We start from the raw sequence: 27,342 nt of genomic DNA, 5'->3' as shown, positions 1-27,342 counted from the left end.
GTACCACATGCAGGCATGTGCTGTTTATATTATTATACAAAGGCCCATAGTCTAAAAATTGTAAGCATTTCATATACACAGAGCAATGAATTACAATATGATACTTTAATCCAGTGCATACTCACACTTTGGAGAGTATGAATTAAAACTACACTGAACAGTACATTCATGATTGCAGTTTTGACACCATAGACGGGTGACAGATTTTCAGAGCTCATATCTGCCTTCCGAGTCAAATACCAGCATCACGACCATGAAGCCTCAGCTTCATACCCACCTCCTCTGCTGCATCCTCTCCTCTTCTGGGACCCTAAAGGAGAAGCGCCGTTTGTTGTTGATGTTTCTAACCATCTGCTTCCGACTATTGTCCGATGTTTCAGGAACCACCAGTTCATCCCCTTCTGTTAGAAAAAATACCAAGAACGGTGATGTTCTTTAAAGCACAAAAATGCTTTTTATCTGTTAATCTCTAAGACAGTACCAACATTCACCAGTTGTACAAACTACGCAATTCTCATTTTTAAACGTTGTGCGTTGATACTCACAGCAAATAATGATTTAAACCAGGACATACGTAAACAGGTATATGTGAAAGTTAAACATAGCTTACAAAGTACAGTTTCACTTTAATTTGATTATAAACATAAACTGGCACAATTTTAGTGGAAGACAAGAAAAATGCAGTTGCCTGGGGGGTCCTGTCACTTTGCTCCCTCCCCCTGCAATCTCTCTGCACTGTCTTCCCTCACCTTCCAGGCACTGGGTCCAATGCTCCTCCTGTTAGGCTGTGCAGCACTCAGGTATAAACGGGAAATTATTCGTGTAAATGATAACTAAAAGTATTTTGACATAATAAAACATGTCCTTTGCAAGATCCAGTCTGCCAGATGTGCACTAAGGACAAAACCTTGTGTTCCCACCAGCTTCCTTTACTAAAGGTAAGACTCTGTTGCTATTTCTACTCTTCCGAACTTGGAGAGGAGATGATACTTAATCATGCATCCGGTTTCAATTTTAATACCTAGAAGTAAACAAAACTGTCCGCCAAGGGCTCCCCAGACCTGTTGAAATTTGTGAACATACTCTAGGAATAAAATAGGCAGCTGTATTCACACATGATGGATGCCATTCTCTAAATAAGGAATAGGAGAAAAGCCAATCTGCAGAATTTTTAACAGCCACAAAGCTGAAGTGAGAAAAAGGAGATGAGCGGAAGCCTGCAAGGCAAGCCAGGGCAGATGATTAGTGGAAAAGCAACACTCTCCTTGGATGGGAATAATGTAGCTTCGTGTGAAACAGTTTTGGAATTTGAGAATCATGAGGGCAGGGCAGGTCTGGGTGAGTGATGGTGGAGTGGGAGATGTGGGACAGTCAGAAGGCTGCAGCAACACTTTGAGCCCCTGAGAGATGAAGGACAGAGCAAGACAGAGAAAAAGAAAGGGCCTCTGGGGAATGGGGCCCCTTCCTTTTCCCGAGGACAAGACACCTATGCTGAAATTCTGTCGGGTATTCCCTCGCCAAGCTCCGCCTCCACCGCCAGCTCAGAGCAGAAAGATGCGAGTTCGGGGAACGCAAGTGGACAGAGGCTTCATCCTACGGACACGACCTAGGACACGGACATATTGCATGATCATCACGGCCACACACAGTGAGAAGAGGGTGGAGCCAATCCTATACCAATATTTGGACTTCCTCTAAGAGACAGATACAAAATTAACCACAGGCCCTTAGAGGTGAGAGGTGTAAAGCTCAAGTGTCATTAGCTTCATGGTGGATCCATCACTGACTGGGAATCATTTCTAAATTCTGACTCTCCCTTTGGAAGTCCTCTCCTACAGCCACCAGTCCGTCAACCCAGAGACCTCCAGAACGCCAAGAGCACATGCCAGACATCAAATGTGAAGGCAAGCAGCGACTGTGGACATGGCCCTCGTCCTCTCTGGATTCCCGTCCCGGGGCTCTCACTCCCCGCTCCCAATTCTGGTGCTCCTGGGACCCTCCTATCCATTCTCCTTCCCCCGAGCTGATATGAACACTTCTGAAGTTCAAAGCCCTATATGTTGTCGGAAGATGTATTCTCAAAGTCCCCAGTCAGAACTCTGGATGAGTTTTCACAATTTTAGCACCACAAACCTGGGTTAGATTTTGCGGTATCAGTAATACAGAAGACACAGAAGACGTGTCCTACAGCGATACTTTCTCCACTTAAGTCAGTACTCCACAAAAAAATAACACGGTAGGTCAGCAACAAATATATTGTGTATACAGCTGCGCAAGATTAAACAGAATGACTTTTTAGGCAGACATTTATCTTAACAGACTGAGGATAGGATGACAGTAGCCAAGATCACAGACTTTGGAGTAAGATAAACCTGAGTTTAAATCTGGTCTCTGCCACTTATTTATTATCCTCAGGCAGTCAGCTTAGAGAGAACATTTCCATTGAAGCTATCCTATTAATGTATATTTTCTTACCTGCCATCTTATTTTTGAAATATATTAATCTAATTGTCTCCAGCCCTAAAAGGTTTAGTGATCCTTCACTGTTTAAGGGTCGAACCTAAAATAAAAAAAATAAATAAATAAAATTAGTATTTCAATAAAACCTTCAAATGAAATCATAAAACTTCTGGCCTATTTAGAAAGCACACACTATTGAGACCTTCCATCTATCCTTCCTCTTCAAAATATAGCTCCCTCAGAAAATCAACAAAAGTTAACATTAATTCTGATGGGAATTATAAAATTATCTAATTTGAACAAAAAAGTTACAATGACAAAGTTTTGAAGGAAGACTATTCAGGAGGAAAAAAGCAGAAATACATTTAAATCTTAAATTTGACTTTTTAAAGCCATTAGTGACTAAATCATTATACTAAGAAGATATCAATGCAGCTGCTTTATGAATGTGATTAGAACTATATGTCCACATATGACAGAGATGAAACTGTGTACCACTCAGGGGGGCTGTCAGTAAACGGTGACAAAGCAACTCCTCATATACATGGAACAGATGGAGTCCCTACCTCACACCACAGATCACACACCAACTCTACAGGGATTAAAGACATAAATACAACAGGCACAACTTTAAAACTTTTGGAATAAAGGTCCTATTATCTTTATGACCTTGAGTTAGGAAAGTTTCCTAACAGAAAAAAGATAAGAATGATACACATATAACGACATTAAAATTGGTAACAATAACCCCTGAAAGTAGTAATACACTCATGTTAACTAACTTAAATTTAAATTTAAATAAATTTAAATGAAATCTAAAATAAAATTTATAACAAGTTTTCAGCAAAATAAATTAATTTATGGTTATTAAAATAAATGCTAAGCAAATTAACAAAGCAAAGCAAATGCTGAGCAAAATACACAATCAAAATGGATAGGTCACAAATGGAGAAGATTTACCCCACCCCTTACTAACTCAATATTTACAATATATAAAGAATTTCAATAAATTAATAAAAAAAGAAGCCAGTCAAATAGAAAAGTGAGCAAAAAGCATGACTAGGTTTTCACAGAAGAAGAAATAAGAATGAACACATAAACAAAAGTAAGATGAAAGACATACAAAGATTAGGGACATGCAAATTCATGCTTCGATGAGATAGAATTTTACAACCATTGATAATGGTTATAAAACTATGAATTCTGAAAATGGCAAGGTCAGAGAAGATGTGGGTCTGCAGGAACTCCTCTGCACTGCTGGGGGGAGTATGAACCGGTACAATGACTCTGGAAAGTAATGACACTATCCTATAAAGGTGAACCCTTGCTTTCCCTGTGCCCCATCAATTCCACTCCTAGACGTGAGATATAAAGAAACTCCTGCACATGCACCCAAAGACACAGGCATCAGTGTTCAGAGTAGCAAAACCTGGAAAATAATTCAAAGTCTGCCAATCAGAGAATGGAGAAATGAACTGTGATTTATTCACTCAAGAGAGTATTTTATAGTAGTGAAAAGCAATGAGCTACACATAGCATGTGTAACAACAAGGGTGAATCTTGGGACTACGCATGAAGAAAGCAAGGCAGATGACACACATGTAACATTTTCATAAAGCTCAAAAGCAAGCAAAACTCAACAGTACAAAATGAAACAACTGTTTAAGAATATTTAAATATGCAGCCCTTCCCAAATCTGTATTTTAAGAAAAGCAAAGCAACGATACCTACAACATTCCCTCTCTGGGGAGGGGCAGGGGTATGGGATAAGGGAAAAGGACACAGGTAGAGGCAGTGATATTGGTCATGTTCTGGCCCTAAAGTTAGGAGGTGGGTTCATGAGTCAGCGGTTAATTATTATACTTCATAAAGGTCACATTCTTTCATATACATTATAAAATTCACATGATAAAAATAAAACAGAAAACTAAACATAATCAACCCAAATATACAAACCAGAGGGCCATATTTTAGGTTCTATACATAACGTGGGAGTATTTACAAGAGTTTTCATTGCTGATGTCCTTTAAGATTGGGGCAGACTTCGAAACAGGACGTTGGCTACTTTCTGGTACCTATTCCTCTACACCCTGCCCCCTAAACAATGATATAAGCTACATATATCTGTATGAAACTATTAGTCTTCTCTTATGCAAAACAGTCATTGTATACCTATAAAATTTCCTTCTGTTATCATAGGGAGATATTAAAGGGAAAATCATGTTTTATTAGGAATTTATAAAACCTTTTTGTTTTAATCATGAGACGCTTAAACAGTTTTGGTTCTAAGTTTAACCACCTTTCTAACGTGTGAGAGCTGTCTCAGGATTAGAGCCTGCATCCCGTAGTGTGAAAAGCAGTTACAAAAAAGAAATGACAGCATTCTCCTCCCTCAGAGCTCCTGAAGAGAAGACGACACTGGCATTTTAGGCTGGGTATAGATTCTAGTTGCTCGTTATGACAATCCTCCTATTGATACAGTGAAACTAAATGTGATAAAAAGAGTATGGTGTTGAATTACCTACAAAATTAACCAGCTTGACTTTTGTTGTCCTCTTAGCTAAACCCCAAATTACCGACTACCAGAAAATGCCCGAATAGTGAAAAATAGCCAACTATTAGTGTTTGATTACACTCATTAGTGTGCTTAGCCCATATTTTCACATGAAATTACCTTTTTGAGTGGGAGAGTCTGAATCCATTCCATAGAGTTCACGTCGAAGATATCAACCGCGTTTTCACTATACACCGAGAGATACGGTGCATTGTAACCTGCAAGAAGAGAAGGAGGGAACAGTGGCTAATTACTTCTAACTTGTAAACCCCAAACATTTTGCAAGATCTATGCTAAATAACTGTAGAGCAGAATCCCACCCAAAACCTACTGTGTTCATGTAGTAGCCACTTCAAAACATTTTTGAGGCAGACAAAACATTAAGTCATAAATGAGCAGAGGACATGCCGTGGGTCAGACAGCCACTTTAATACATAAGGATTCTGTGAACACAGATGGCGGAATATTCCCTTCTCCAATACAAGTTCTATAAAGGGATGTCATTACATTTTTTTTAAAAGTATTTGATTCCTAAACCAGTTAAGATATGGACAGCACAACAACTTACAAAGCAATCTTTAGGTGAGACCTGCCATCACATCTATGAACATAGGATCACGCACCTGACACAGGCACGTGAGTGGGGTAAATGCTCAAAGCCGCTTACTGGAAGAATGAACAGCGAAAGACAGTGACACGAGCAAGGAGAGATGAGATGATTGACCTAAGCTGACATCATGTATTACATCCCTGGCCGAGCTATTCATAAGAGCTAGATATTCTGATTCCATATCAGAAGTAATACTTGGAATTATTACCTGACCAGGTTACCAAACAGTCCTTATTCTACACAGGATACCACAGGTAAGAGTACGTGTTTTAGAAGAAACGAAACTTTAAGAATAGTTAGGTTTGGGTGGGTAGGATTACAAGTATTTTTCTTTCTTTTTTTTAATCTAGATTTTCTAACTTTTCTGTAATAAGCATGTATGGCCTTCCCAACTCTTCTCCCACTAAACCTTTACACTCAGCTGTATCCCGCCCATCACTCCTCCCACCCGGTTCCAGTGGAAGAGATTTCACGCCTCTGGCCCCAAATCCTTCCCCCTGTGTTCTGAATTCCATCCTCTCTGGCCTCCGTGAGTATCTTACTCTATTTCCTGTATTTACCACACAGTCAACCTTTCCCTAGTTCCCCAGTTCAGCATTCAAGCATGTTCAAGTATCTTCCACTAAAAACAAAGCACATGGGGTCAGACACTCCTCCCACGGGCCTCTCCACAACTTGGTACTTATGCTACAGAGCACTTAGAATCCAATGCAACTTCTCGCTTGTCATGAATCTTCCCTACTTCCCACTCTGCACCAGCAGGGGAAAATTGCCTATTGAGCTGGGCTCTCTATCTTGTCCTAGTGAGATGGCATGTAATGAGTATCCAATAATTTATTAATGTCTTAATATTTCTTGAAAGAGTGCAACAGGCAATCTCAAATATCTATCTAGATAAAAATATAAAACAGAGAAACACTTCTTACAGATGCTGCATTATACCTTTACATACCTGATTAAATAATTCACTTAGTAACTACTTCTCCAGAGTAAGTCTCATGAGCTGTTAATGCTCACAAGCACTGTTTGGGGGGACCATGAAGATAACTGTTTAGAGTTACTTCAAAATACAACATGGGTTAAAAATCCACAAGTAAAATATTCCATAGAAAGATTAGCTTCAACTAGGTACAAGGTAATGTCAAGCCTGCTGGCCGAGGCCTAACTATGGTAGTTACTTCACATAATTAAACAACATAATTGATGCTTAGGCAAAACCTTAAGGGTGACTTTAAAGAACCACCTGTTATTAATAGTCAATATATTTAGGAGATGAGGTAGAAGGAAAAGGAAAGAAACAAAAAGGTAAAACAGCCAAAATAAGAGACTCTTACAACAAAAGGAAGGATTTGCCGGCCACATCAGTTCCTGCTGTCTCGATCTCCGGCCCTGGCAGTCAGTGTATATCCCGATGCTGTTAAAACACAGCAGATACTCTTTACTGGAGATCTCAACTGCGCAGATGGCATCCATCGGCTGATGTGCAATAAATGATAGTGTGTGGTCATTTGAATGGAGCATGCTGTACGGACTTCCTTCCCCATTCAAGGGGTATCTGAGGAATCCAGACTGGAATCCCACGCAGAGTTGTTCACTGAAGATCGCCATCCATTGCACATTATATGGCACTTGAATTTCCTTAAATTTTCTGTGACGGGTCTTGCTCTGAAATAGTTCATAACAGAGGACCTGCCTTTTCATAGCCACACACAGGCATGTGAGAGCTCCGTGGCACACTTTGCCAGAAGTTATGGACTGACACCCTTTAGTTTCTGCCAGTTTATAAAAATCAGTCTCTCGTCCGTCCAAAGCTGACATGGGAAAAAGTCGCACGTGACGATTTCGTCCTGAGATCACAGCAACAAGCTGATCATTTGGAATGAGTTCAATCTGATGTATCTTCTTATTGTCACCAACTCTAATAATTTCTATGCAAAGAAATGATAATAAATCAAATGCAGAATGTTTTATTTATTAATTGTATCCCAATTATACTCAAAATGGTATGTCAACTTATAATAAAGACACAGATACACACAGAAGAATAAGAAATCCAAATCATGTGGAGAAAGAGGAAGATAATTATACCCATCATAAGGCAACTGCACACATCTACCGTGAGGTGTTAAATTCAGCACCACAATTTCCGGCAACCAAGGCAAAGGATCCCTGTGTGATAAAGCATGCCACATCTGTAGGGAAATCCTTTTTACTGGCACTAAATTCTTAGGAACTTTGCCATGGTGCTCCTATTTTAAGGTATGTTTCACTGAAGGTATTTCTTTTCTTTTTTCTTTTTTTCCCCCTAGGGAGAGAGAGTGCACACATGCATGTGCAAGCGAGGGGGAGGGGGAGAGGGAGAGAGAATCTCAAGCAGGCTCCAGGCTCAGGGACTCCTCTTCAAGCACTAACAGAGCAATGAACAAATCAAGCTGTATCTTTCACATCCATCTTTAGGCATGCAACCTGAGTTTGTGTGCAGAGCTGTTAAATGAATGACAAAAGAAACACAACACATTCTTGCAAGTTTAAGACCTCAGGAGGATTAAAGAATATTAAAAGGTATCTTGATTTATAAACACATCAAATTAGGTGTGGAAAATTTCAATTACAGAATACATAAGAGCAAATCGTGCTCTTCTTAGAATTTAGAATCTAGAGTTTAGATTTGTCTAACAATATCTGGTTGAAAGTTACTCTGCAATAATTTCTTTCTTTTTTTTTTTTAAAGATTTTATTTTTTTATTTGACAGAGAGAGACACAGCAAGAGAGGAAACACAAGCAGGGGGAGTGGGAGAGGGAGAAGCAGGCTTCCTGCGGAGCAGGGAGCCTGATGTGGGGCTTGATCCCAGGACCCTGGGATCATGACCTGAGCCGAAGGCAGACGCTTAACGACTGAGCCACCCAGGCACCCCACTCTGCAATAATTAACTTTTCTCTTACCATCTTTGGTGACGTGAACAACAAACAACCCTTCTTCATTGCCCAGCGCTATCCTTTCGTGATCTACGGAAGACATAAATATGAAACACTGTTAATAGGTAAAACTATGTAAAACTAATAGAACAAAACAGATAATAAAGAAATTTGGTGCAAAAAACTGAAATAAGTAACTTAAAATAGCAATAACAATTTGTACTATTAAATCTCCTTTCAGATTACAGTGGTAAATGTTACCTCATGTCTTTTTAAATGGAACAGTCATTAGAAAGTATATCCATTCTTACAAAAAGAAGTAAATGTTTATTCAATAAAGGGTGAAAAAAATTAAAAACCTAGTTTGTTAAGCACCCTGGGTCTAGTTCTATTTCTTGTTTTGGGAGGGAAAAATTGTGGAAGGCACTTGAACCCTACTCACTAACTTTTCATTATCGACTAGAAAGTAACAAAAGAGTTGGATGTGTACCTAACAGGACAAAAATGTAAACCTCCAGACACAGACACCACCATTTCTTGAGGGCATTTGATATGCAAGGGTGACCCGTGTCACATGTCCCACTTTCCTGAAACCTCCCCATCACTTCTGCAAGGTAACTGGAACCTGCATCTTACCTAGGAAACTTATGCTTTAAGAAGTTAAACAACTTGTTCTAAGTCACACAGCAGAAAATAGATCGTTAATAGGTTAATCTTCAGCACCGTTGCTTTTTCAGAAGAAAACACACTTGGAAAGTGTACTTATTATCATTTACTGGAAAACATAGCTCTCAATGGCCTCGCTCACTCAGTAGGCACTTCCTGTGCATCCAGGGCACAACACACACCATGCTGGACCCTGGGGGTTCCCAGCTGCAAGCCAGCCCTGCTCACATGGTAGGTTAGTCAACAACTGTGGTAACATGGTCAACGGGGCAAGTCCGTACCTATGATTGCAGCTGCCTGGGTTGTTTTAATGAGGGGCAGAGTGCTGTCATAAGCCTCCTTGGGAACATAGACTGAGCGGTCTCTGAATTTGCTTTTCTTCAAAATCTTGTGCAGCTCACTGAGCATGCCCACCCACTTGTTCCTCTCGCTCTCGCTCTCCGCGAGCATCAGGACCGAACACCTGCTGTCAGACGCCGAGAGCTGGGAAGCAGTGACCTAGGACAGTTGAATCAGCCTATGTTAGAAAACAGATACCCTCCACACTGGTTTCATGCTGATGCTAGTTGACCAGACTCTGGCCAACAAAATGAGCACTCATCAGATGACACCTTTACCAGAGGTCAACTCTCCTAATCAGGAGAATAACTAGTCTTCGCATTAGAATTCATGACAAAGCAGAGGTAGCATATACCGCTATCTATCTATCTAGATACCATTTTATTTATTTATTTATTTTTAAAAGATTATTTGACAGACAGAGACACAGCGAGAGAGGGAACACAAGCAGGGGGAGCGGGAGAGGGAGAAGCAGGCTTCCCACGGACCAGGGAGCCTGATATGGGGCTCGATCCCAGGACCCTGGGATCATGACCTGAGCTGAAGGCAGATGCTTAATGACTGAGCCACCCAGGCGCCCCTAGATACCATTTTAAATGTTAGTAACCATTTTTTAATTTTCTTTGCTATAAAATGCCAGAATGCCATCGAGAAATGCATGACCCATACTCATACATCAACAGCAGCTGACATTTACTGAGCAATCTCTGAGCAGTGATCGGAGCATGTTACAAGTATGAGACGGGTATTGCTATCATATCCTGATTTTACATATGAAAATACTCTGGCACAGAGACTCACGGTCTCCAAGGATGTCCCACCAGACTGGGATCCTGGGTCCATGTTCAGAAGCACTACACCAAACCGATTTTCAACTTGTTTTAAAAAGTCAGCAATAACACTCCGTTACTTCATAACATAACTCACGTTATTTTAGAGAAGATCAGATCACTTGAGTTGGTATTTACATGAAGATTTATCACTATACAAATAGCACTTACAATCAGAACAGACTTAAACTTTATATATATGGATCCCTTCTTAAAGGCAGCAGTGACCATAAAATCCCACTATGTGAATCAGCTTTAGGCAAATGGGCCTCCTTAGGCTCCCTTCTTGACCCTTCTTAGATACAAGATTCATAGACACTCAGCATATGGGCATAACATTAGGGCAGTGGGCTTTTTTTTTTTTAAACATCTATTGTCTTAATTTACCAATTCAAGATCGCCCTGTGGTAGGGCAGACAGCCTCCAAAGATGGCTACCAACAATTCTTTCTATGGAATTCTATTTTTCTCATCAAGCTCTGGAGTCTACTTCCTCTCCCCTTAAATCCAGGCTGGCCTCGTGACATGCTCTGACCAACAGAATGCATGGGAGTTATGCCTGTTTTGGCCTGGTCCTTAAAATAGAGGCCTGGCAGCTTCTTTTGTTCTTGTGGAGGCCAGCCCTGTAGAGCTCAGCCGATGACTGAATGAGAGACCACATGGAGAAAGTTCACAAAGAGAGCAGAGATCGCCCAGCCTGACAGCCAGCAGCAAGGCCCCAGATATGGAAGCAAGGTTATTCTGGATATTCCAGCCCCAAATGAGCCGAATGTAGCCACAGGAGTGACCCTACTCAACCCCACTCCAACTGGATAGCTGACCCACAGTATGGTAAAAAATAAATCATTACTGGTTTAAGCCACTAAGTTTTGGAGTAGTTATTACAAAGCAATGAAATAAAACATTAATTTTTTAAATGAGATTTTAAAAAGAAACCTCTATTTTTCAAAAACTTGAGAAACCTCACACTCAATTTTCCATGTGGTATATTTATTTGGAATGTGAATTGTGGCTCAAAAGTATCACCCAACATGAAACTATTTTAGAAGCCAAATATTCACGCTTTCTACGGGTCTTTTACTGATGAAATATTTACTTAGCACTAATTGTCTATACATTCAAGTACTGGATGATACAAAACACATTAAGGAATATAGGATTTAATATTTCCTAGTAAGTTTATGATCTATATACAGAGACAAAATATATATTCACTAAGAACACATAATTCAGGGATCAAATTACAGCACACATACTCACTCTGAATATGCAGGGTATATCTTTTCGACTTGCATGAATAACATCAGAAGCCAAGACTGAACTCACAGAAAATTCTTCATCCCTGAAGGAAAAACGCAACATTAAAAGTCAGTGTATGTGGGTATGTATGTTGTATTTGGTGTGCATCCAAATAACACACATGGGACAATCCTCAAAACTTCACTGCACAAAACATCCAAATTGAATTTAAAAAAATTGATTTTTTCGCCATTGTAATTGATGGTGCCCAGAGCAATTTATAAGGGGTAACTTAGCAGTGGCAATTACACAGGGCTGGCAATGACTGCTGCCTCCAGCTGCAAGGCCAGTACCCATACATGCAGATGAGGGATCAGAACCCTCCAGAACAACACACCTTCTTGCCTCCCACAACACAGCTCACAAGCCCGTAACATAGCATATCTGACATTTCACTCTTCCGTCAACATCTGAAACAGAAATCCTCCACAATAATTTACTCCTTGTGACTTCCTAATTCTTAGTGCCATCATTCTCTTGGTCTTGAAGACTTGACGCCTTAGTCTCGTCTCTGCTTCCTCTCCCTGTCTTTTTCTATAGCAATTCCCTGAGCAGGCTCTGTCAGACTTTCATTGCTAATGTTTCCTGCACCTGTCTCCTCATACTCTGTATCTGGGGGAAGAGGATGTGTCTAAGGTGCTGGCATGAAATGCCAGTGTGCGCCATGGCTGGAAATGCTTGTTCTGAGTGCTGGAGAAAGAGCTGGAGGGAGGCCTGTGTGGGAGTCATCAGCACAGAGGTGACAGCTAAAGCTCTGGGGGCTCATAAATCACCCCAAGGGAGTACAGGAGTTACAAGAAGAGGTAAAGGAGAGCACTCCACGGGGCAGGGGAAGGGCCTGAAGAGTGAGACCAGAAATATTCAAGAGGTGGACTCATTCAAATGTTTCCCGGCTCATTACATACTCTAAGAACCTATCTGATTCTGGGATTTTTTTCCTCGCACTGGATTTACGATTCATACCTTCAGGTGACAAGACCACATATTAGGCCTTCGTCACCCTAGCCATCTTTATGCTGGTCTTTTGGATTCAAACATTAGCTTCTTTTCCCTAAGCCCGAACCCCAACTCACTCACTCAACACACATCAACAAATCCTATAACAACACCTTGCTTCCTGGTTTTAATTATATTACTCTGGCAATATTAGTAAATTCGATTATTAATATGAAATCAGATTTAAATTAAAATATGGCAATGTAATTAGATGAAAAACCAGACACTTTTTTATTCCTATGTCACAAAGACACAAATATTTTCACTTTGGAAAGCTTACCTCATGTCAATCACCTGACTGACCACGACACTGGGCTGAGATGCTTTTCCTTCCGCAACATCGTACAGGAAGAGTTTAAAGTCACAAACCACAGCCAATGCTCTTTGCCATCCTTTCTTCACTCCAGCTGGCTTTGGGATCTTCGGGAAACAGAAACAACTCAAACTAAAATGTCAGTCACAGCCCCCTTAGTTACCTATGTAACTGCACGATGGAAACCTAAAGATAATGTACACATGTCCTAAGTCTGCCGCTCTGGGGGGTGGGTCAAGTGCAGATGGAACACACAGATCACTGATAATATGAGAAACTGTAAGAATACATTCTTCAAATATTGTATGACTTTTTATTCTGAAAAATTTTTAAATGGTACCATTTTAACTTTCACTAATAATTCATTAAAATAACATTCATGGATTTCTTTCTTAGTAGCATAAAAGTCAAATTTGGGAGTATGATGAAATGTAGCTTACACTTTAAATGTTATTCAGGATTACAAGTAAGAATACCCCCTGATAACATCTCATACGTCATAGGCATACACTGCATCTCCAGGAAGACCAGGTGCCAAAGACTCCTTTAGGGAGATTCCAACATCTGTTCGTTACAAGATAGGGACAGTACAGAAAACTGTAAGACATTTTGGAATTTATTTCCAAGCAAAGGCCAGGTTTTTGTTTTCAAATCACTCTGGATGAAATAAAATTATTAGATGAATTTTATTCGCCTACTTTTCTGGCAAGGAGTATGTTTGTAAGGCGACTGGACTTTATTTTCAGTCCTTAATCAACCTCAAAAGATTAATCTAAACCCAACCTAATCAGACTTACCCTGACATGACCTTCATATGCTGTTCCTATTCCCTTCTGCGGATCTATCCCCAGAGGCCCTTTTGTCTGCTCAGGCGGGACTGGACAAGCAGTTGGAGCTTTGTTTACACAAGTTATATGACATGAAAATCCACACACTTTTGAAGGGGGGGGAAAAACAATGGTCAATAAAAATTCACTTTTACAAAAAGATAATTCACTGAGCACTCATTACATACAAGGGGCTATATATAGTAGATGAACGCTTATCTGTGGCTTTGTTTCAAAGAACTGTTTTGTCATTTGGGGAGCCGATTCATTTGCTTACTAATAAGAATTTCAATGAGAAATTGTAAAGATTTTTATTACTGTAATATTGTTTTGTGTTAACATTAGTAATCAAGAGCAGCCAATACACAGAAAAAAAAAATCTAAGCTTGTGAATACAACAGTTGATTTAAACTTGGCATTCCAAAAAGTAGTTTCTAGAGTTCTAACTCTTCATCTCACTGCAACTTGGTTATCTGCCCTGAAAGTTTCTCTTGCCAGGGTCACTAATGGACATGAAATTACCTGACATCTTTGCAGTGTCTGGCAAACTTTACCAATCCCTCTTTTTGAAAATGAAATTGTTTAATGATTAAAAAGGTATAAATCACGGGTAAACTTTAGGATTTGTTAATATCATCATAGATACTTCAGCTATGACTAAGATCATAACAATGGTCAAGTTTATTGAGTACATTTCTCTGTAACAATCTAAGAGAGGTACAGCTACTCCTATTTATTATGGACTTGCCCTGGGTCACAGGACTCCTAAGTGGCATTGCTAGAATTCAAACCCAGGCAGTCGGGCCCAGAGCCCGCCCTACCAACAATGCTACCATGATACCTCTACCTGATACACGTATGATGAACTTGAGACTCCAAGAAACAGGATAAACAAAAATAAATGTATAAGTTTCACTGAGACTTGGTTGGTGATAATTAAAATATTTAGGGGGTGCCTGGGTGGCTCAGTTGGTTAAGCCTCCAACTCAGGTCATGATCTCAGGGTCATGGGATTGAGCCCCATACTGGGCTCTGCACTCAGCAGGGAGTCTGCTTGAGATTCTCTCTCACCCTCTGTCCCTCCCTCCACTCACTCTCTCTCTCTAAAATAAACAAATAAAATCTTTAAAAAAAAAGTTAAAATATTTAAAACAAACAAACTTGTTGGAAGGGGCTGCAAACTAAGGATATCCATTTAGACAATTTCTACTCTAAGGGTCAGTCCTGGAGAATATTTGGGAAAGATTAAGAGAGGTCCTGAAGGGATACCATCAGGGAATGCATGCACACGGGAAAATGTATCATACACCACTGATAGGCATTATGAAACCACCAGAGGGACAAGATGAACTAGTACTGACTGTCAAAACTACCAAACTTCTGTAAGACATCTTGTTCACTTTTAAGTAGAGTGTCTAACAAGTTATAATTTGTTTTACTAATTAGGCAAAAATCTCACCTCCAAACAGCAGAGGAAGCAACAAAATAATTGTCCTATACAGGATCTAACTTCAATCAACCAGGAAGAAATTAAAATGATAGGAATCTTTGGAGGCTGTAACCACATTACCATAACATTTATGAAAGACCTTATGAAAGGTCTAACGTGTCCCCACAGTATACAGGGCAGGGTACTAAGGGTCTTTAGGAAAGGGGTGCCTGGGTGGCTCAGTCGTTGGGCATCTGCCTTCGGCTCAGGTCATGGTCCCAGGTCCTGAGATCGAGCCCTGCATCGGGCTCCCTGCTCCACGGGAAGCCTGCTTCTCCCTTTCCCCCTCCCCCTGCTTGTGTTCCCTCTCTTGCTGTGTCTCCCTCTATCAAATAAATAAATAAAATCTTAAAAAAAAAAACTTTAAAAAAGGAAAAGGGTCTTCAGGAAAGAAACACACAATCTCATGATGTAAGACTCTAGAAAGGGGTTGAGGAGATCTCAAAAACCCCTACCATGTAATTGCAAATGATTCTGATGCATAAGAAATGATAAGGAACCTAACACCAGGTAGCTATCCGGGATTCTTTCTGATAAACAGATTTTAAAATGACATTTATTTTTTATTTGTATTTTATTCTTTTAAAGATTTATTTATTTTAGAGCTGGGGGAGGGGTAGAGGGAGAGAGAGAGAATCCTGAAGCAGACTCCCCACTGAGCATGGAGCCCGATGCAGGGCTTGATCCCATGACCCTGAGATCATGACCTGAGCCAAAAACCAAGAGTTGGATGCTTAACCGATTGAGCCATCCAGATGCCCCTAAAAGTGACACTTATAAGTACTGGCTAAATCCAAAATGGGACAAGGCTTAAAAACTGTACAAATTCTCTCCTTTGGCTTCCATCACACCTTCCCGGTCAATGACACAGGCTGTTCCTTTTTCAGATTACTTTGCTGTCTTTACCTTTCACCTCCCCTGAGCTGTTTCCTAAGGCTCTGTCCTCATACTTGCTCTCTTTTCACTCTGCGTGTTTCCTGGAAAACGCCATTCCCCTTCATCACTCTGTATGCTCACAACTCTCAAATCTACTTTTCAACCCTAGACCATTTGCTTTGGCTCTAAACCCATGCATCTACACGACTAGCTGAGACGATGCAATCTGGGGCTTCTACTTTGGCTGTGAGAGCTAATCAGACATAGAATGCACTGCCTTAAGATGCCATTAACAGCCCCTTGATTCAAAGCGACCAAATACAAATTACAAGCACATTCTACAAGGGGAATGCCTGCTTCTGATGTGCACTGATGACCTTCCCTGCAAAGTCCCTTCCAACCCTAAAGGCTAAGAAATGGAAACTCATATTAGAATTTGAACTAGCAACTATTTTATCTTTCTCATAAGACAGATTAGTAAATGATACATAAGGCATTGTTACAGTGATAAATTTCATTTGATTAAAAAAAGCATATTCCCAAACTATTCCCAAACAGTATATCCCATTATAATTAAGTCATTTTCATTTCAGAAGTCTTAGGAAAAATAAAGTAGTGCCCAAATATACTTTGTTTTCTGTTCAAATGACCCCTGATCTCTCATCTCTCAGAATGTGAGCTCCTTGAGGGCAGGCTCTCAGCCTTCTCCCCATCCCCGACTACATCACGGTGTCTAGAAGTACAGGACAGGCATTCCATGAACGCACGATGGATGATAAGTCAATGAGCGGTAGGGAAAATCCGCTGATATGAATACTGGGAATAAAATATCTTTCTGAGGCAAAGTGGCAGACACTTAATATTTCTGAAAAGATACTGAACTGCCTACTTCTGAAGAATGATTTCTCTTATTAGAGAAATTAAGCAAGGTGAAAGTTAAATGAACAGACTCAAGGATAATTTTTATGTCTTCTGTCGCTCAGCTTAATGCTTTCCCAGAACCACAAATTCACCCGAATAATGAAACAAAGATGAATGAGCCAACTGACAGAGGTCTCCCCTGAAAAATGTTTCTAAGGGCCGTCTAGTTTCTCCCCTGTTCAACATGTAGCAAGGTGCTTGCTTTATTATCTGTACTCCTGTTATCAGAAAAAAGCAGAACAAGCACTTACATATTGTTTAAGGGGAATACAGCTACGTGATTACAGTTAGGGAGCCAACGCTAGGACTCTAACGTCACACTGTCCTGCCATTTTGTTCTTACCTTCACAGGAACAGCCCTGTCTTATCAAACCCACCATCAGAGAGGTGCACTGGTGACATCTGGTAGGGGCAGTGAAAGATTTGACAAAAAACTGATGGGTCTTGCGCTGCAAAACAAAGGGACAAAAAACATACACCAATGATTAAAAACATCAATTAAAGGATTTCTGTAATGTTAATCTCTGGGTGCCACATGATCTACTAGGATGTTTTCTAAATAGAAGTGGAATGAATTATTTTCATTTCTCACATCTTTCTGTAATTTATGCTCTCTGCATATTTTTATTAGGCAATATAGAGCTACGTTAAGCTAAAAATAATGTAAGAAGTTATATGGTAATTGTTCTTGAATGCCATTTGAGAAGTTATGAACTGTAGCTTTTTATTTTTGCTCACAGATTTTGATTCAGGATTTTTAGAAATTCTTCAAATTATTCTTCAGCAAAGAGTTAAGTGAACTGCTACATATTTGTACCTCTACAAATAGAGAAATTTAATATGCTTTTATACCTTCTTAGGAAGAACAAAGAGTAACTGAAAATTCTTGTCCTGGCTATAAATCAAGTAATTTTATTTTCTGGGACCAAGAACAAAGAATATGCTTAATGAATCTGTTTCCTCCTATGGAAGCAGGTGGTATTACCCTTGAATAGACAAACATACACCCGTATTATTCTAGAGACAGAAGGCAGCCTGAAACTTCTTGTTGCAAACCCAGTAAAGTTCTCTAAGTCTTGTCTGTCCTATCTGGTGGTAAGTCCATGTAGACTGCAGCTCTCCAGGATATCCTCTCCTTTCCAAATTAACTCTTAGAATGTTTTAATAATAAATGATTTGTATTAACTGTTCTTCTACTCCACTGTGTGAGCCTAGGGACAAATTACTTAACTTCTCTGTGTCTTACTTTCCTCTTTCTATAAAATAGGATGAATAATAGTATCTACTTCATGGGGTGGTTAAATGAGTATGTGAACATAAAAAAAGCCTTCCGAACAGTGCTGACAGAGTAAGCATTCAGAACATAGTTACTTTTGAAAACAAATTTGGCTAATTACTTATTTTATATGTGTGATTGATTTAAACTAGTAAGAACTCTATTCTATTCCAATAATATGTGAATTCTGATGACATGCTGTTATGAAGTACTAGTAGTATTTTAGTTGAGACTATCTTATAATAAAAAGCTAAAAGGACTGTTCAGGGGTGCCTGGGTGGCTCAGTCAATTAAACGTCTGACTCTTGATTTTGGCTCAGCTCATGATCTCAGGGTCGTGAGACTGAGCCCCACGTCAGGCTCTGTACTCAGCATGGAGTCTGCTTGAGATTCTCTCCCTCTCCCTTTGCCCCCCACCAAAATAAATAAAATCTTAAAAAAAAACTAAAGGGACTATTCAAAGCTTTAAAATTTAAGTTAAAAATAAATTCTGCTCTTCTCAATTGGGATATATGATTTACACCCCACAAAAGCTTCAAAGCAGCACTAGGATCTGACTCTACTGCATCTAGAACAGAGACCACCCTCAGACTAACTAAAATTGCTCCCGTATGGCCTGAGCCCTGACCAACGAGGGGACATTGTGCCAGTACTCCACATGCGTCATCTCATTTAATGGAGGCAATACCCCTGTAAAGACAGGTAATATTTCCTCATGTAGATAAAGGAGATGAGACTCAGTTACTTATGGATATACAATTCATTGTGGAGTTAAAATTCTAGCCCACGTCTGTCTGATTCTGCCATCTCTCAGAGTTTGATCATTTAGAAACATGTAGAATATGCTCCTTAAAAAAAAACCCAAAACTACACAAGGCATGGTTAGGTCAAGACTAGGGGCCTCCATGCCTGTGATAAAAATACAAGTACCTAATTTGTTAATATCATATAAAATCCTGCTCAGTATTTCTCTTGTGTACCAGATTTTACTCTTATTTTTTGCTCTTTGAGGACTATCCAGGGTAAATTTTTTAGCATTTTTTCGATTGTTCAAAATTATGGCAAAAGATGCAAAGTTAGTTTACTGCTTTGCTCTGGAGGCTTTTATCACAACAAGAGAACTGATCAACTGCTTAAGGGAGGTAACTTCCTTCTTTCTTCTAAGGGATAACTGACAGGTCTGGAATATCAGTAATAATAATGGTAGCCACAACAAACGTTAACAGTAATTCTTGACAATACCCAAGAAATTGTTGACAAATGTATTATATACTTTTATTCCCTCCCAGAGATCTACTCAGGATGTCATAATTTTAACTGAGTATGCTGGGAAAGAAAAATGCTTTTGCAGAGCATGATTTAACTGACTAGCCAACCAACTGGTAGGTGCTGATTAAACCGTGGGAAGGGGTGAGAGGTACTACTAAAGAGTAAGGGGTCCATGTTTTGCTGATGTCAACAAAGGACAGTATAAAATAGAACATAATTAAAGATCATGATTCTGCTGGCACTGACCTCTAGGCAAAACACTGTAGGATTTTGGATTTGTTTTTGGTGTAGGAGAGAGGAACAGTAACAGAAAGATACTTGGATCCACTCCTAGGGTCCAGATTACCTGGCTTCTGACTTTTCTAAGATCCCCTTTCTGCCTCCGGGTCAGTATTTGGTTTCTAATACTTCCCCCAAGGGTAGTTTGAGGAGGAGAAAAAGAAGAAGAAAAGTCTAGGAAAAGGAGCATTAAACCTAAAGCATGGACCCAAATTAGAGTTTTAGATTATGTGACAGTTTGGAGTAAACTGAGAATTAACTATAAATTCAACATTTAAAGAGGTGGACAGAAAGAAGGGCTCTTCTCTATTCTAATTTTGTCCGTGTTGTGGACTTCAAGCTATCACTGGAGAAGGTAAAAGGTCTTTAACAGAAGCTGTGAGAGCACAGCGGAACCAATTACGACCCCTGGTAAAAGCTTAAAACCTCACTGGTGATAAGAATTTTACCACTGATAAATGACAAGAAGTCTTTACCTCATATAAACATTTCTTTTAAACTAAATTTTTAGAAATGCTTCTTCTTTTAAACTTTCAATTATTTTGATATAATTGTAGATTCGCTCCATCTTTTTAAGATGTTTTTAAAGGTGTTTTGTTATTTTTTTTTTTTTTAAGATTTTATTTATTTGACAGAGAGAGACAGAGAGTAGAAACAGGAGAAGCGGCAGGGAGAGGGAGAAAAAGGCTCCTGCTGAGCAGAGAGCCCAACAAGGGGCTCAATCCCAGGACCCTGAGATCATGACCTGAGTTGAAGGCAGACACTTAACTGCCCAAGCATCCCCCTGTAGATTCATTCCATCTTTTAAAAAACATGAAGTAAATTTTATTTTCGGGGAGGAAACTTAGGTACACAAAACTGAGTTAACATTTAGTCCATGAAATATCATCACAGAGCTTGGTGGAGGCCCCACTCTGGTTTTATTTTGTCTTACTGCTTTTTCCATTCATCCCTGATGATTCACTCTCCATCCTTCCCCATGAGATCTGGCACCCAGTCTAACAGAATTTATACAGGTCCTTGGGTATGTATATATCCCTGTAAATTAGATAGTTTGAGTGTGTTTCTAGGGTATGTGAGTACCCAGGAGCACACATCAGCCACACGTTACCCATCTTTCCCCCATTTCCAACTCCCTGGTACCCTTTGTAGCAATAAATGTCTGTCCACTCCACAATGCCATGTTGCTCTCCAGAATGGCTGTATCTGTTTATACTTCCACTACCTGTGTGTGAAGCTGCCTGTTTCTTCATGTCCTTGATGTTACCTTACTTAATTTTTGACAATCTGGTGAGTATAAAGTGATAATTTTTAAATTATTCATTTTTTACTAATGAGGTTGGACATTTCTTCACATGCTTGTTGACCATCAGGATTTCATTTTCCGGGAATTACTTATTCATGTCATCTGCCAGTTTTTCAACTGGATTTCTAATCTTTTCCGTATAGAGTTGTAAGAGTTTCTTAATATTCCAGAAATTAATCCCTTATTGGTGTTAAACATTGCAAATATCTTTCACTAAGAGGCACCACCTATTAATCCACATTAACAAAGCTTTCACTGGACAAGCATCTTTAATTGTGATGTAACAGAGTCCAGCAATATTTTCACCTTATGCTTATGATCTGAGATTTTATTTTCATTGCCTAATCACAAAGAATTTCCCATTTTCTATGTATGTTTTCAATTTTAACTCAAACACACAGTTTAAAAAGTAAAACAGTATCACAATGCTTATAATAAAAACTGAAGTACTCCTCTGCTCCAAGTTATCCTTCCCAGAGGCAAGTTCTTTCAGCTCTTCTAGCTGTTTGCCTCTTTCTGCGTCTCCACATTTCTGCGGGGGGTGGGGGGAAGCCTATACTGCTATTTCCTGATTGGAGGCATTATACTGACTTCCTATTACGGAAGAGGAGGACTCGGCACTGTTATACCAGCTACTCCCTTCATGTTCTCAGTATTGTTAGACCACAGTCTGGGGATAAATTTTACATTTGGAATTATAATTCAGTGATTTGAGAAGTATATTATAGTTTTATCTTTCTTGTGTAATCTTTTGATTTTTCTGAAATTAGTGATGCCATCCCTCTTTTAAACTTAATTTTCTAGTGTCTCAATAATTATCCCCAGATCCTCCAAAAGAACGGCAAAATCCCCTCGAATCAATCTACCAGGTGATTAAACAATGAGGAAGGAAGCCTTCAGGACTCCTCTACCCTGTGTTTACTGACCTGAAGATGTCTCTCCTGGAGCCCTCTGCTTCCCTGCTCCACTTTCTCTAAATAAATCTGTATGCGATTCTCTCTCCTATGGACCCTATGCCTTTCTCTTTCTTCATCTCCTCCTTTGTTTTGGTGGAAATAATTTCTTAGTAGTTTACTTAGAAAGCAGAGCATAGGTGATAACACTTTTAGAAGATCTTCAGTTTCTGAAAATGCTATTATTTCCCCCTAAACTGATTAAACATTTGACAGGGAATCAAAAATTCTAGCTCACATTTTACCAATTGTCCTTTCCATTTTGCTGTTGAGCATGATGCCATTTCAATCCCTAATCATTTGAATGTGATGTGTTTTTTTCTAAATATTTATTTATTTGAGAGAGAGAAAGGCTGAGCAAGCAGGGGCAGGGGCAGGGGCAGAGGGACAGAGAAACTCAAGCAGACTCCCTGTTGAGCACTGAGCCCAACACAGGGCTTGATCTCATGACCCTGAGATCATTACCTGAGCTGAACCCAAGAGTCGGGCGCTTAACTGACTGAGCCACCCAGGTGCCCCTGATGTTTTATCTCTTTGGTGGTTTACAAAAGTCCTCTATATTCTCGATATCTTGAAACACTGCAGAGTGACGTGGGCAGGAGGAGGTATTTGTTATCTGTACACTGTGATGGGAACTGTTGGGACTCTGCAGTCTGGTAATGTCCTTCAGTTGCCAAAAGCATCTGTATTAAATACTGTACAATTTCCTTCCTTTTCTTTTTTTCTGTTATATTACCAGAACTTCTTTTTTTTTGGATATTGATTTCTCACATTTTCTCTATTTTCTATCTATCCTTTCGCAACAAGTTCTAAGAGATTTCCTCAAATTTATGTCCCAACTCATCTAATGAATTTTTTTTTAAAGATTTATTTATTTTTTAGCAGAGAGAAAGACAGCAAGAGAGGGAACACAGAAGGGAGAGTGGGAGAGGGAGAAGCAGGCTTCCTGCTGAGCAGGGAGCCCAATGTGGGACTCAATCCCAGGACCCTGGGATCATGACCTGAGCTGAAGGCAGATGCTTAATGACTGAGCCACCCAGGCGCCCATCTCTGATGAATTTTTAAATGCTTGTCCTATTTTTAACTTTCAAAGGACTCTTCTGGTTTTTCTGGTTATTCCTTTTTGTTTCCTTCTGCTTTGGCATTGCCTCTTTTTCCTTCAATGAAAGTAGGAAATCTTTTTCTGTTTGTTTGGATCTCTTCTTTTTGCTAGAGGATTTCCTGAAATGTCTCCTGATTCTCGGGAATTTGTTCACATTTAAGTGTGAGTCAATAGAAAAGCTGATTGGAAGGTTTTTTGGTTTATATTGTGTGTGTGTGTATGTGTGAGACCCAGCCATCTCAACTGCCATTATCTGTCTTTTCTGGGTCATTCAATTTCTTCAGAGACTCCACTGAAATCCTCCCAGGAGGGAAGGGAAGGAGGAGGCCATAAACCCAACTGCCAACATTCTGGGAGCTAAGCAGGAGAAGGGAGTTTGGAGCCTTACCTTCAGCTGGCGGACTTCTTTAAGATCTCACTACCCCTAGTTCAACACCTCCCCTCTCTCACCAACCACTGAGCCTGGTGTCCTTCAATTTGTGCTCTCTGGTTCGGTTATTCCACGAAGTAAACATATTGCTGAGTTGGGGGTAAGCTGTCTGGTTTTGAGAGATGTTATAACAGTGCTTTCTGTGGACTTTGAACCCAATTCATTCTAGACTTCCTTTTTCACTCCTGCTCCTTGAGGTGTTGGGTACCTTATCACTCTGGTTGATCTGAGGCCTGTCCTCAATGTATCTCTCAGGAAGGGCTTTTCGGGACAACACTCCTTGACTTCTTGCATGTTCTTAATACTTCTCTGTGGCTTTTACTTTTGAAGGATGCTTTACTCTCCTTAAAAACTCTAAAATTCTTAAAAATCTTTGACATTTCAAACTCATCAAATTGTTATAACTACGTGCAGTTTTTTTGTATATCAATTATACCTCAAAGTAGTCAAAAACAAAGTCACAAAGGGGAAAAAGCCTGGATTCACACTTTCCTAGGGCATTTTAAAAGTTATTCAGTTGTTTTATGGCATAGTGTTGCTATTGAAAAGTCTGATGAAAATTTCAACTCTTTTCTTCCCCCTTGAGTGACTTATTACACTTTTGTCCAATTTTTTTTTCTTTATAGGCCAAGAGTTTACTAGAATGTGTTTTCTTTTGTCAGAGTTGATTTTCTCGGCTATGCTGGGTGCCTCTGTAGGATGAGTTTCAAGTCTGATTTTAGGAAATTTTCTTGACCACAGATTTTAGTATTTTCTGTTCCTTTTGTGTTCTCTATCAGAGACTCCTATTATATAAACACTGGCCTTTCCTTGTTGTTCTTTTCTGTCCATCACTTTTCTCAAATCCTTTTTAGTCTTTCCTCTTTTCTTTTAAAAAAGATTTATTCATTCATTTGGGGGGGGGAGAGCGCATAGGAGAGTGGGGGGAGGAGCAGAGGAAGAGGGAGAGGGAATCCTTAAGCTGACTCTGCGCTGAGCATGGAGCCCAACATGGGGCTTGATGCCATGATCAAGAGGTGGACACTTAACTGACTGAGCCACCCAGGCATCCCTTCTCATTTCTTGATTTAAAAAATTTTTTTTCCATTTTTCTATTTATGTAAGTGATCTGTTGAGTTTATTTACTCCCAAATTCCTTATAGGTCAGTCTGTATCCTTGCAGTCGTATTTCATCTTAATTTCTAATTCTTTCCCTGGATTTCTGTCACCTCTCTTCAAATCTTGCTTTCTCCAACACTCTCATTTCTAAGGTTTGCTATTTGTAATTTTTGTTGTTTCACAGCTTCTATCATTTTATTTTCTTCTGAAATATTGATTGTAGTTTTTTTGGTTTCATATTTATGTCTTTCTGGCACACTTTCAGTTTTTAAGATACATTATTCTCTTTTTGTGTGTGTGAGATTTGACTGAACATTTTCCTCATTTTTAAGTGAAATGACTTTTCCTGTACTTCTATGAGGGAGGGGTAGGCCAGGGTAATTTTCCCAGCTCCATGCCTTTGCATAAAATGGTTTTTTTTTTTAAAGATTTTATTCATTTGACAGAGAGAGACACAGCGAGAGAGGGAACACAAGCAGGGGAAGTATGAAAGGGAGAAGCAGGCTTCCAGCAGAGCACAGAGCCCAAGGCAGAGCTCAACCCCAGGACCCCGGGACCATGACCCGAGCCGAAGGCAGATGCCCAGTGACTGAGCCACCCAGGTGCCCCAGCATAAAATGATTTTTTAAAAATGACCTCATGCTTTCTGAGCTCTTCCTCCCCTGTTCTTAATCATCTGGACTTTCTCTTTCCTTTCCGGTCTCGCTCAATTCTGAACCCATTCCCGGCTGACCCTCCTTAGGCTGGGGTTGTGATCTGGAAGGGCGTTCTGACCATCAAGTTTCAAGGGCTTACAACTGCAGCACTGTTGCATCTTCCTACCATCTTGCCTTCCTTGCTCTCACCTGTAGGATGGAACTTGCAAAATCCTCTTGGTTTCTTCTGTTCTCGAGATGCCCAGCAGTGCATACTTGTGCTCTGGAGGTTTTCTGGCTCTGGGATTATCATGAATCCCTCTTTTTCTAGCACAGTGTTAATACCATGGCAGGAAGGAGGGGGCAGAGGGGGTCTTATAGATGACTTTTTTTTCCCCCTATCAGTTTGTATTTTGGAGTTTGTGGGAAAAATCTCATCTATTGTTCAGGTCTCATCTGTAGCATTTTTGTTTGTTTGTTTTTTTAAGCTTTGATACCTATCCAGTTGGTTTGTCTGTTTTTATGGAGAGATTCAGTGAGATTCAAAAACCATACTCCCACTGAGATCAAGTTCCCAGAATCCTCTACCCTCTACTCACTGGATTCTAGAGACTCACCGACATATATTTGTCATTAAAATGTTTTTAGATTGTATTTATTAATTAATTTATTCATTTTTAAGATTTTATTTGACAGCAAGAGAGGGCACATAAGCAGGGGGAGTGGGAGAGGGAGAAGGAGGCTCCCTGATGTGGGGCTCAATCCCCAGGACCCTTGGGATCATGACCTGAGCCACCCAGGCGCCCCTAGATTGTATTTAAAAAGGTGGTACTGATTCACATTTCCACCTATAATGTGTCACAGTATCTTACTGATAACAAGGATATGTACGCCACAAATGTAAAGAGGTAGTTCATTATTACTTTAATCTGCTTTTCTCCAACTTCTTGTAAGTGTGACCATCTTTTCACTCTCAGTCATTTTAAGTTTTCATTGGCCTATTCCTGGCTTTTGGCCAGTTAACTACTGCATATTCATCCCCTTGTTTATAAAAGCTCTTGGTGCATGCAGATATTAACCCTCTGTCCTCTGCCCAGCATTTTCTCTACTATATTGTTTGTTTGAGGGGTGTGAATTAAAATCTCCAATCTGTCTCTAACCTGCTCCTCCCAGGTTCTTAGTTCTTGCTTTATATAGGTTAGGGCTTCTTTATAAGTCCCATACACATTCATGATAATTATTTTCTTTATCTATTATTCCCTTTACTAGCATACAATGTCCTCTTTTGTGCCATTTGGTGTTTTACACCTTAAACTCCCTATTACAGTATGTATCTGTGACCTCTGTTTTCCTTTATTTTCTTCCCTTCCATCCACCTTTGCTTTCAGCCATGTGGCTTTCTCACTGGCTCTCATGGTAGGCTCACTCTGGGGAGCCAGCCGCCATGTAGGAAGACTGAGGGTGTCATTTGGGCAGACCTGAGCATTGGCTGCCTGTCATGGGAGTGAGCCATCCTGGACACACAGCGCAGCTGAACCTCCTCCACACATCTGTAGCCTCAGCTCACAGCTAACCACTCCCACATGGCAGACCCTCTGTGAGAGCTCCCACTGGAGCCCTTCTTAAACTCATACCCACGAAACTGTGAGCATAATAAAAATGTTTTCTAAGACATTGGGATTTGAGACAATTTATGGCAGTTAAGAGCACCAGGTCCCCATGTTTTCCTTTCTCCTTTTTCTCTTTCTTGCCTCAGTTCAATGAATACCATTTCCTTCTGCAGGTATGAAAATTACATATTTTATATGCTAGTCTTCTATTGATTCCTTTCAACCATTAAGATTCAAACTGGTGCTTACTTTCCTTATCAAGTTACCAATATTTATTTAAATATTTAT

The 27,342-nt window shown here is 39.9% G+C and overlaps 1 protein-coding gene across 4 annotated transcripts in view; it reads right to left on the bottom strand.

Moving 5' to 3' along the window:
* CDC42BPA (CDC42 binding protein kinase alpha) overlaps positions 1–27,342 on the bottom strand; it is a 350,267-nt gene that overhangs the window by 15,426 nt on the left and 307,499 nt on the right. For all 4 annotated transcript variants that reach the window (XM_028111910.2, XM_028111911.2, XM_028111912.2 and 1 more), the window contains 10 exons: positions 17,440–17,545; positions 13,781–13,917; positions 12,951–13,090; positions 11,636–11,717; positions 9,489–9,705; positions 8,569–8,631; positions 6,959–7,552; positions 5,135–5,232; positions 2,476–2,560; positions 278–401 (listed from right to left, as the gene is read on the bottom strand). In XM_028111910.2, coding sequence (XP_027967711.1) covers positions 278–401; positions 2,476–2,560; positions 5,135–5,232; positions 6,959–7,552; positions 8,569–8,631; positions 9,489–9,705; positions 11,636–11,717; positions 12,951–13,090; positions 13,781–13,917; positions 17,440–17,545 — 1,646 coding nt within the window. The remainder of the gene's footprint in view (positions 1–277; positions 402–2,475; positions 2,561–5,134; positions 5,233–6,958; positions 7,553–8,568; positions 8,632–9,488; positions 9,706–11,635; positions 11,718–12,950; positions 13,091–13,780; positions 13,918–17,439; positions 17,546–27,342) is intronic.

Source organism: Eumetopias jubatus, unplaced genomic scaffold (genome assembly GCF_037043125.1).
Source record: "Eumetopias jubatus isolate StellerSeaLion01/CBP00866 unplaced genomic scaffold, mEumJub1_p1.0 scaffold_12, whole genome shotgun sequence".
NCBI lineage: Eukaryota > Metazoa > Chordata > Mammalia > Carnivora > Otariidae > Eumetopias > Eumetopias jubatus.
The sequence above is the reverse complement of the archived record's forward strand: the minus strand, read 5'-3'. Positions and strand labels throughout refer to the sequence as shown.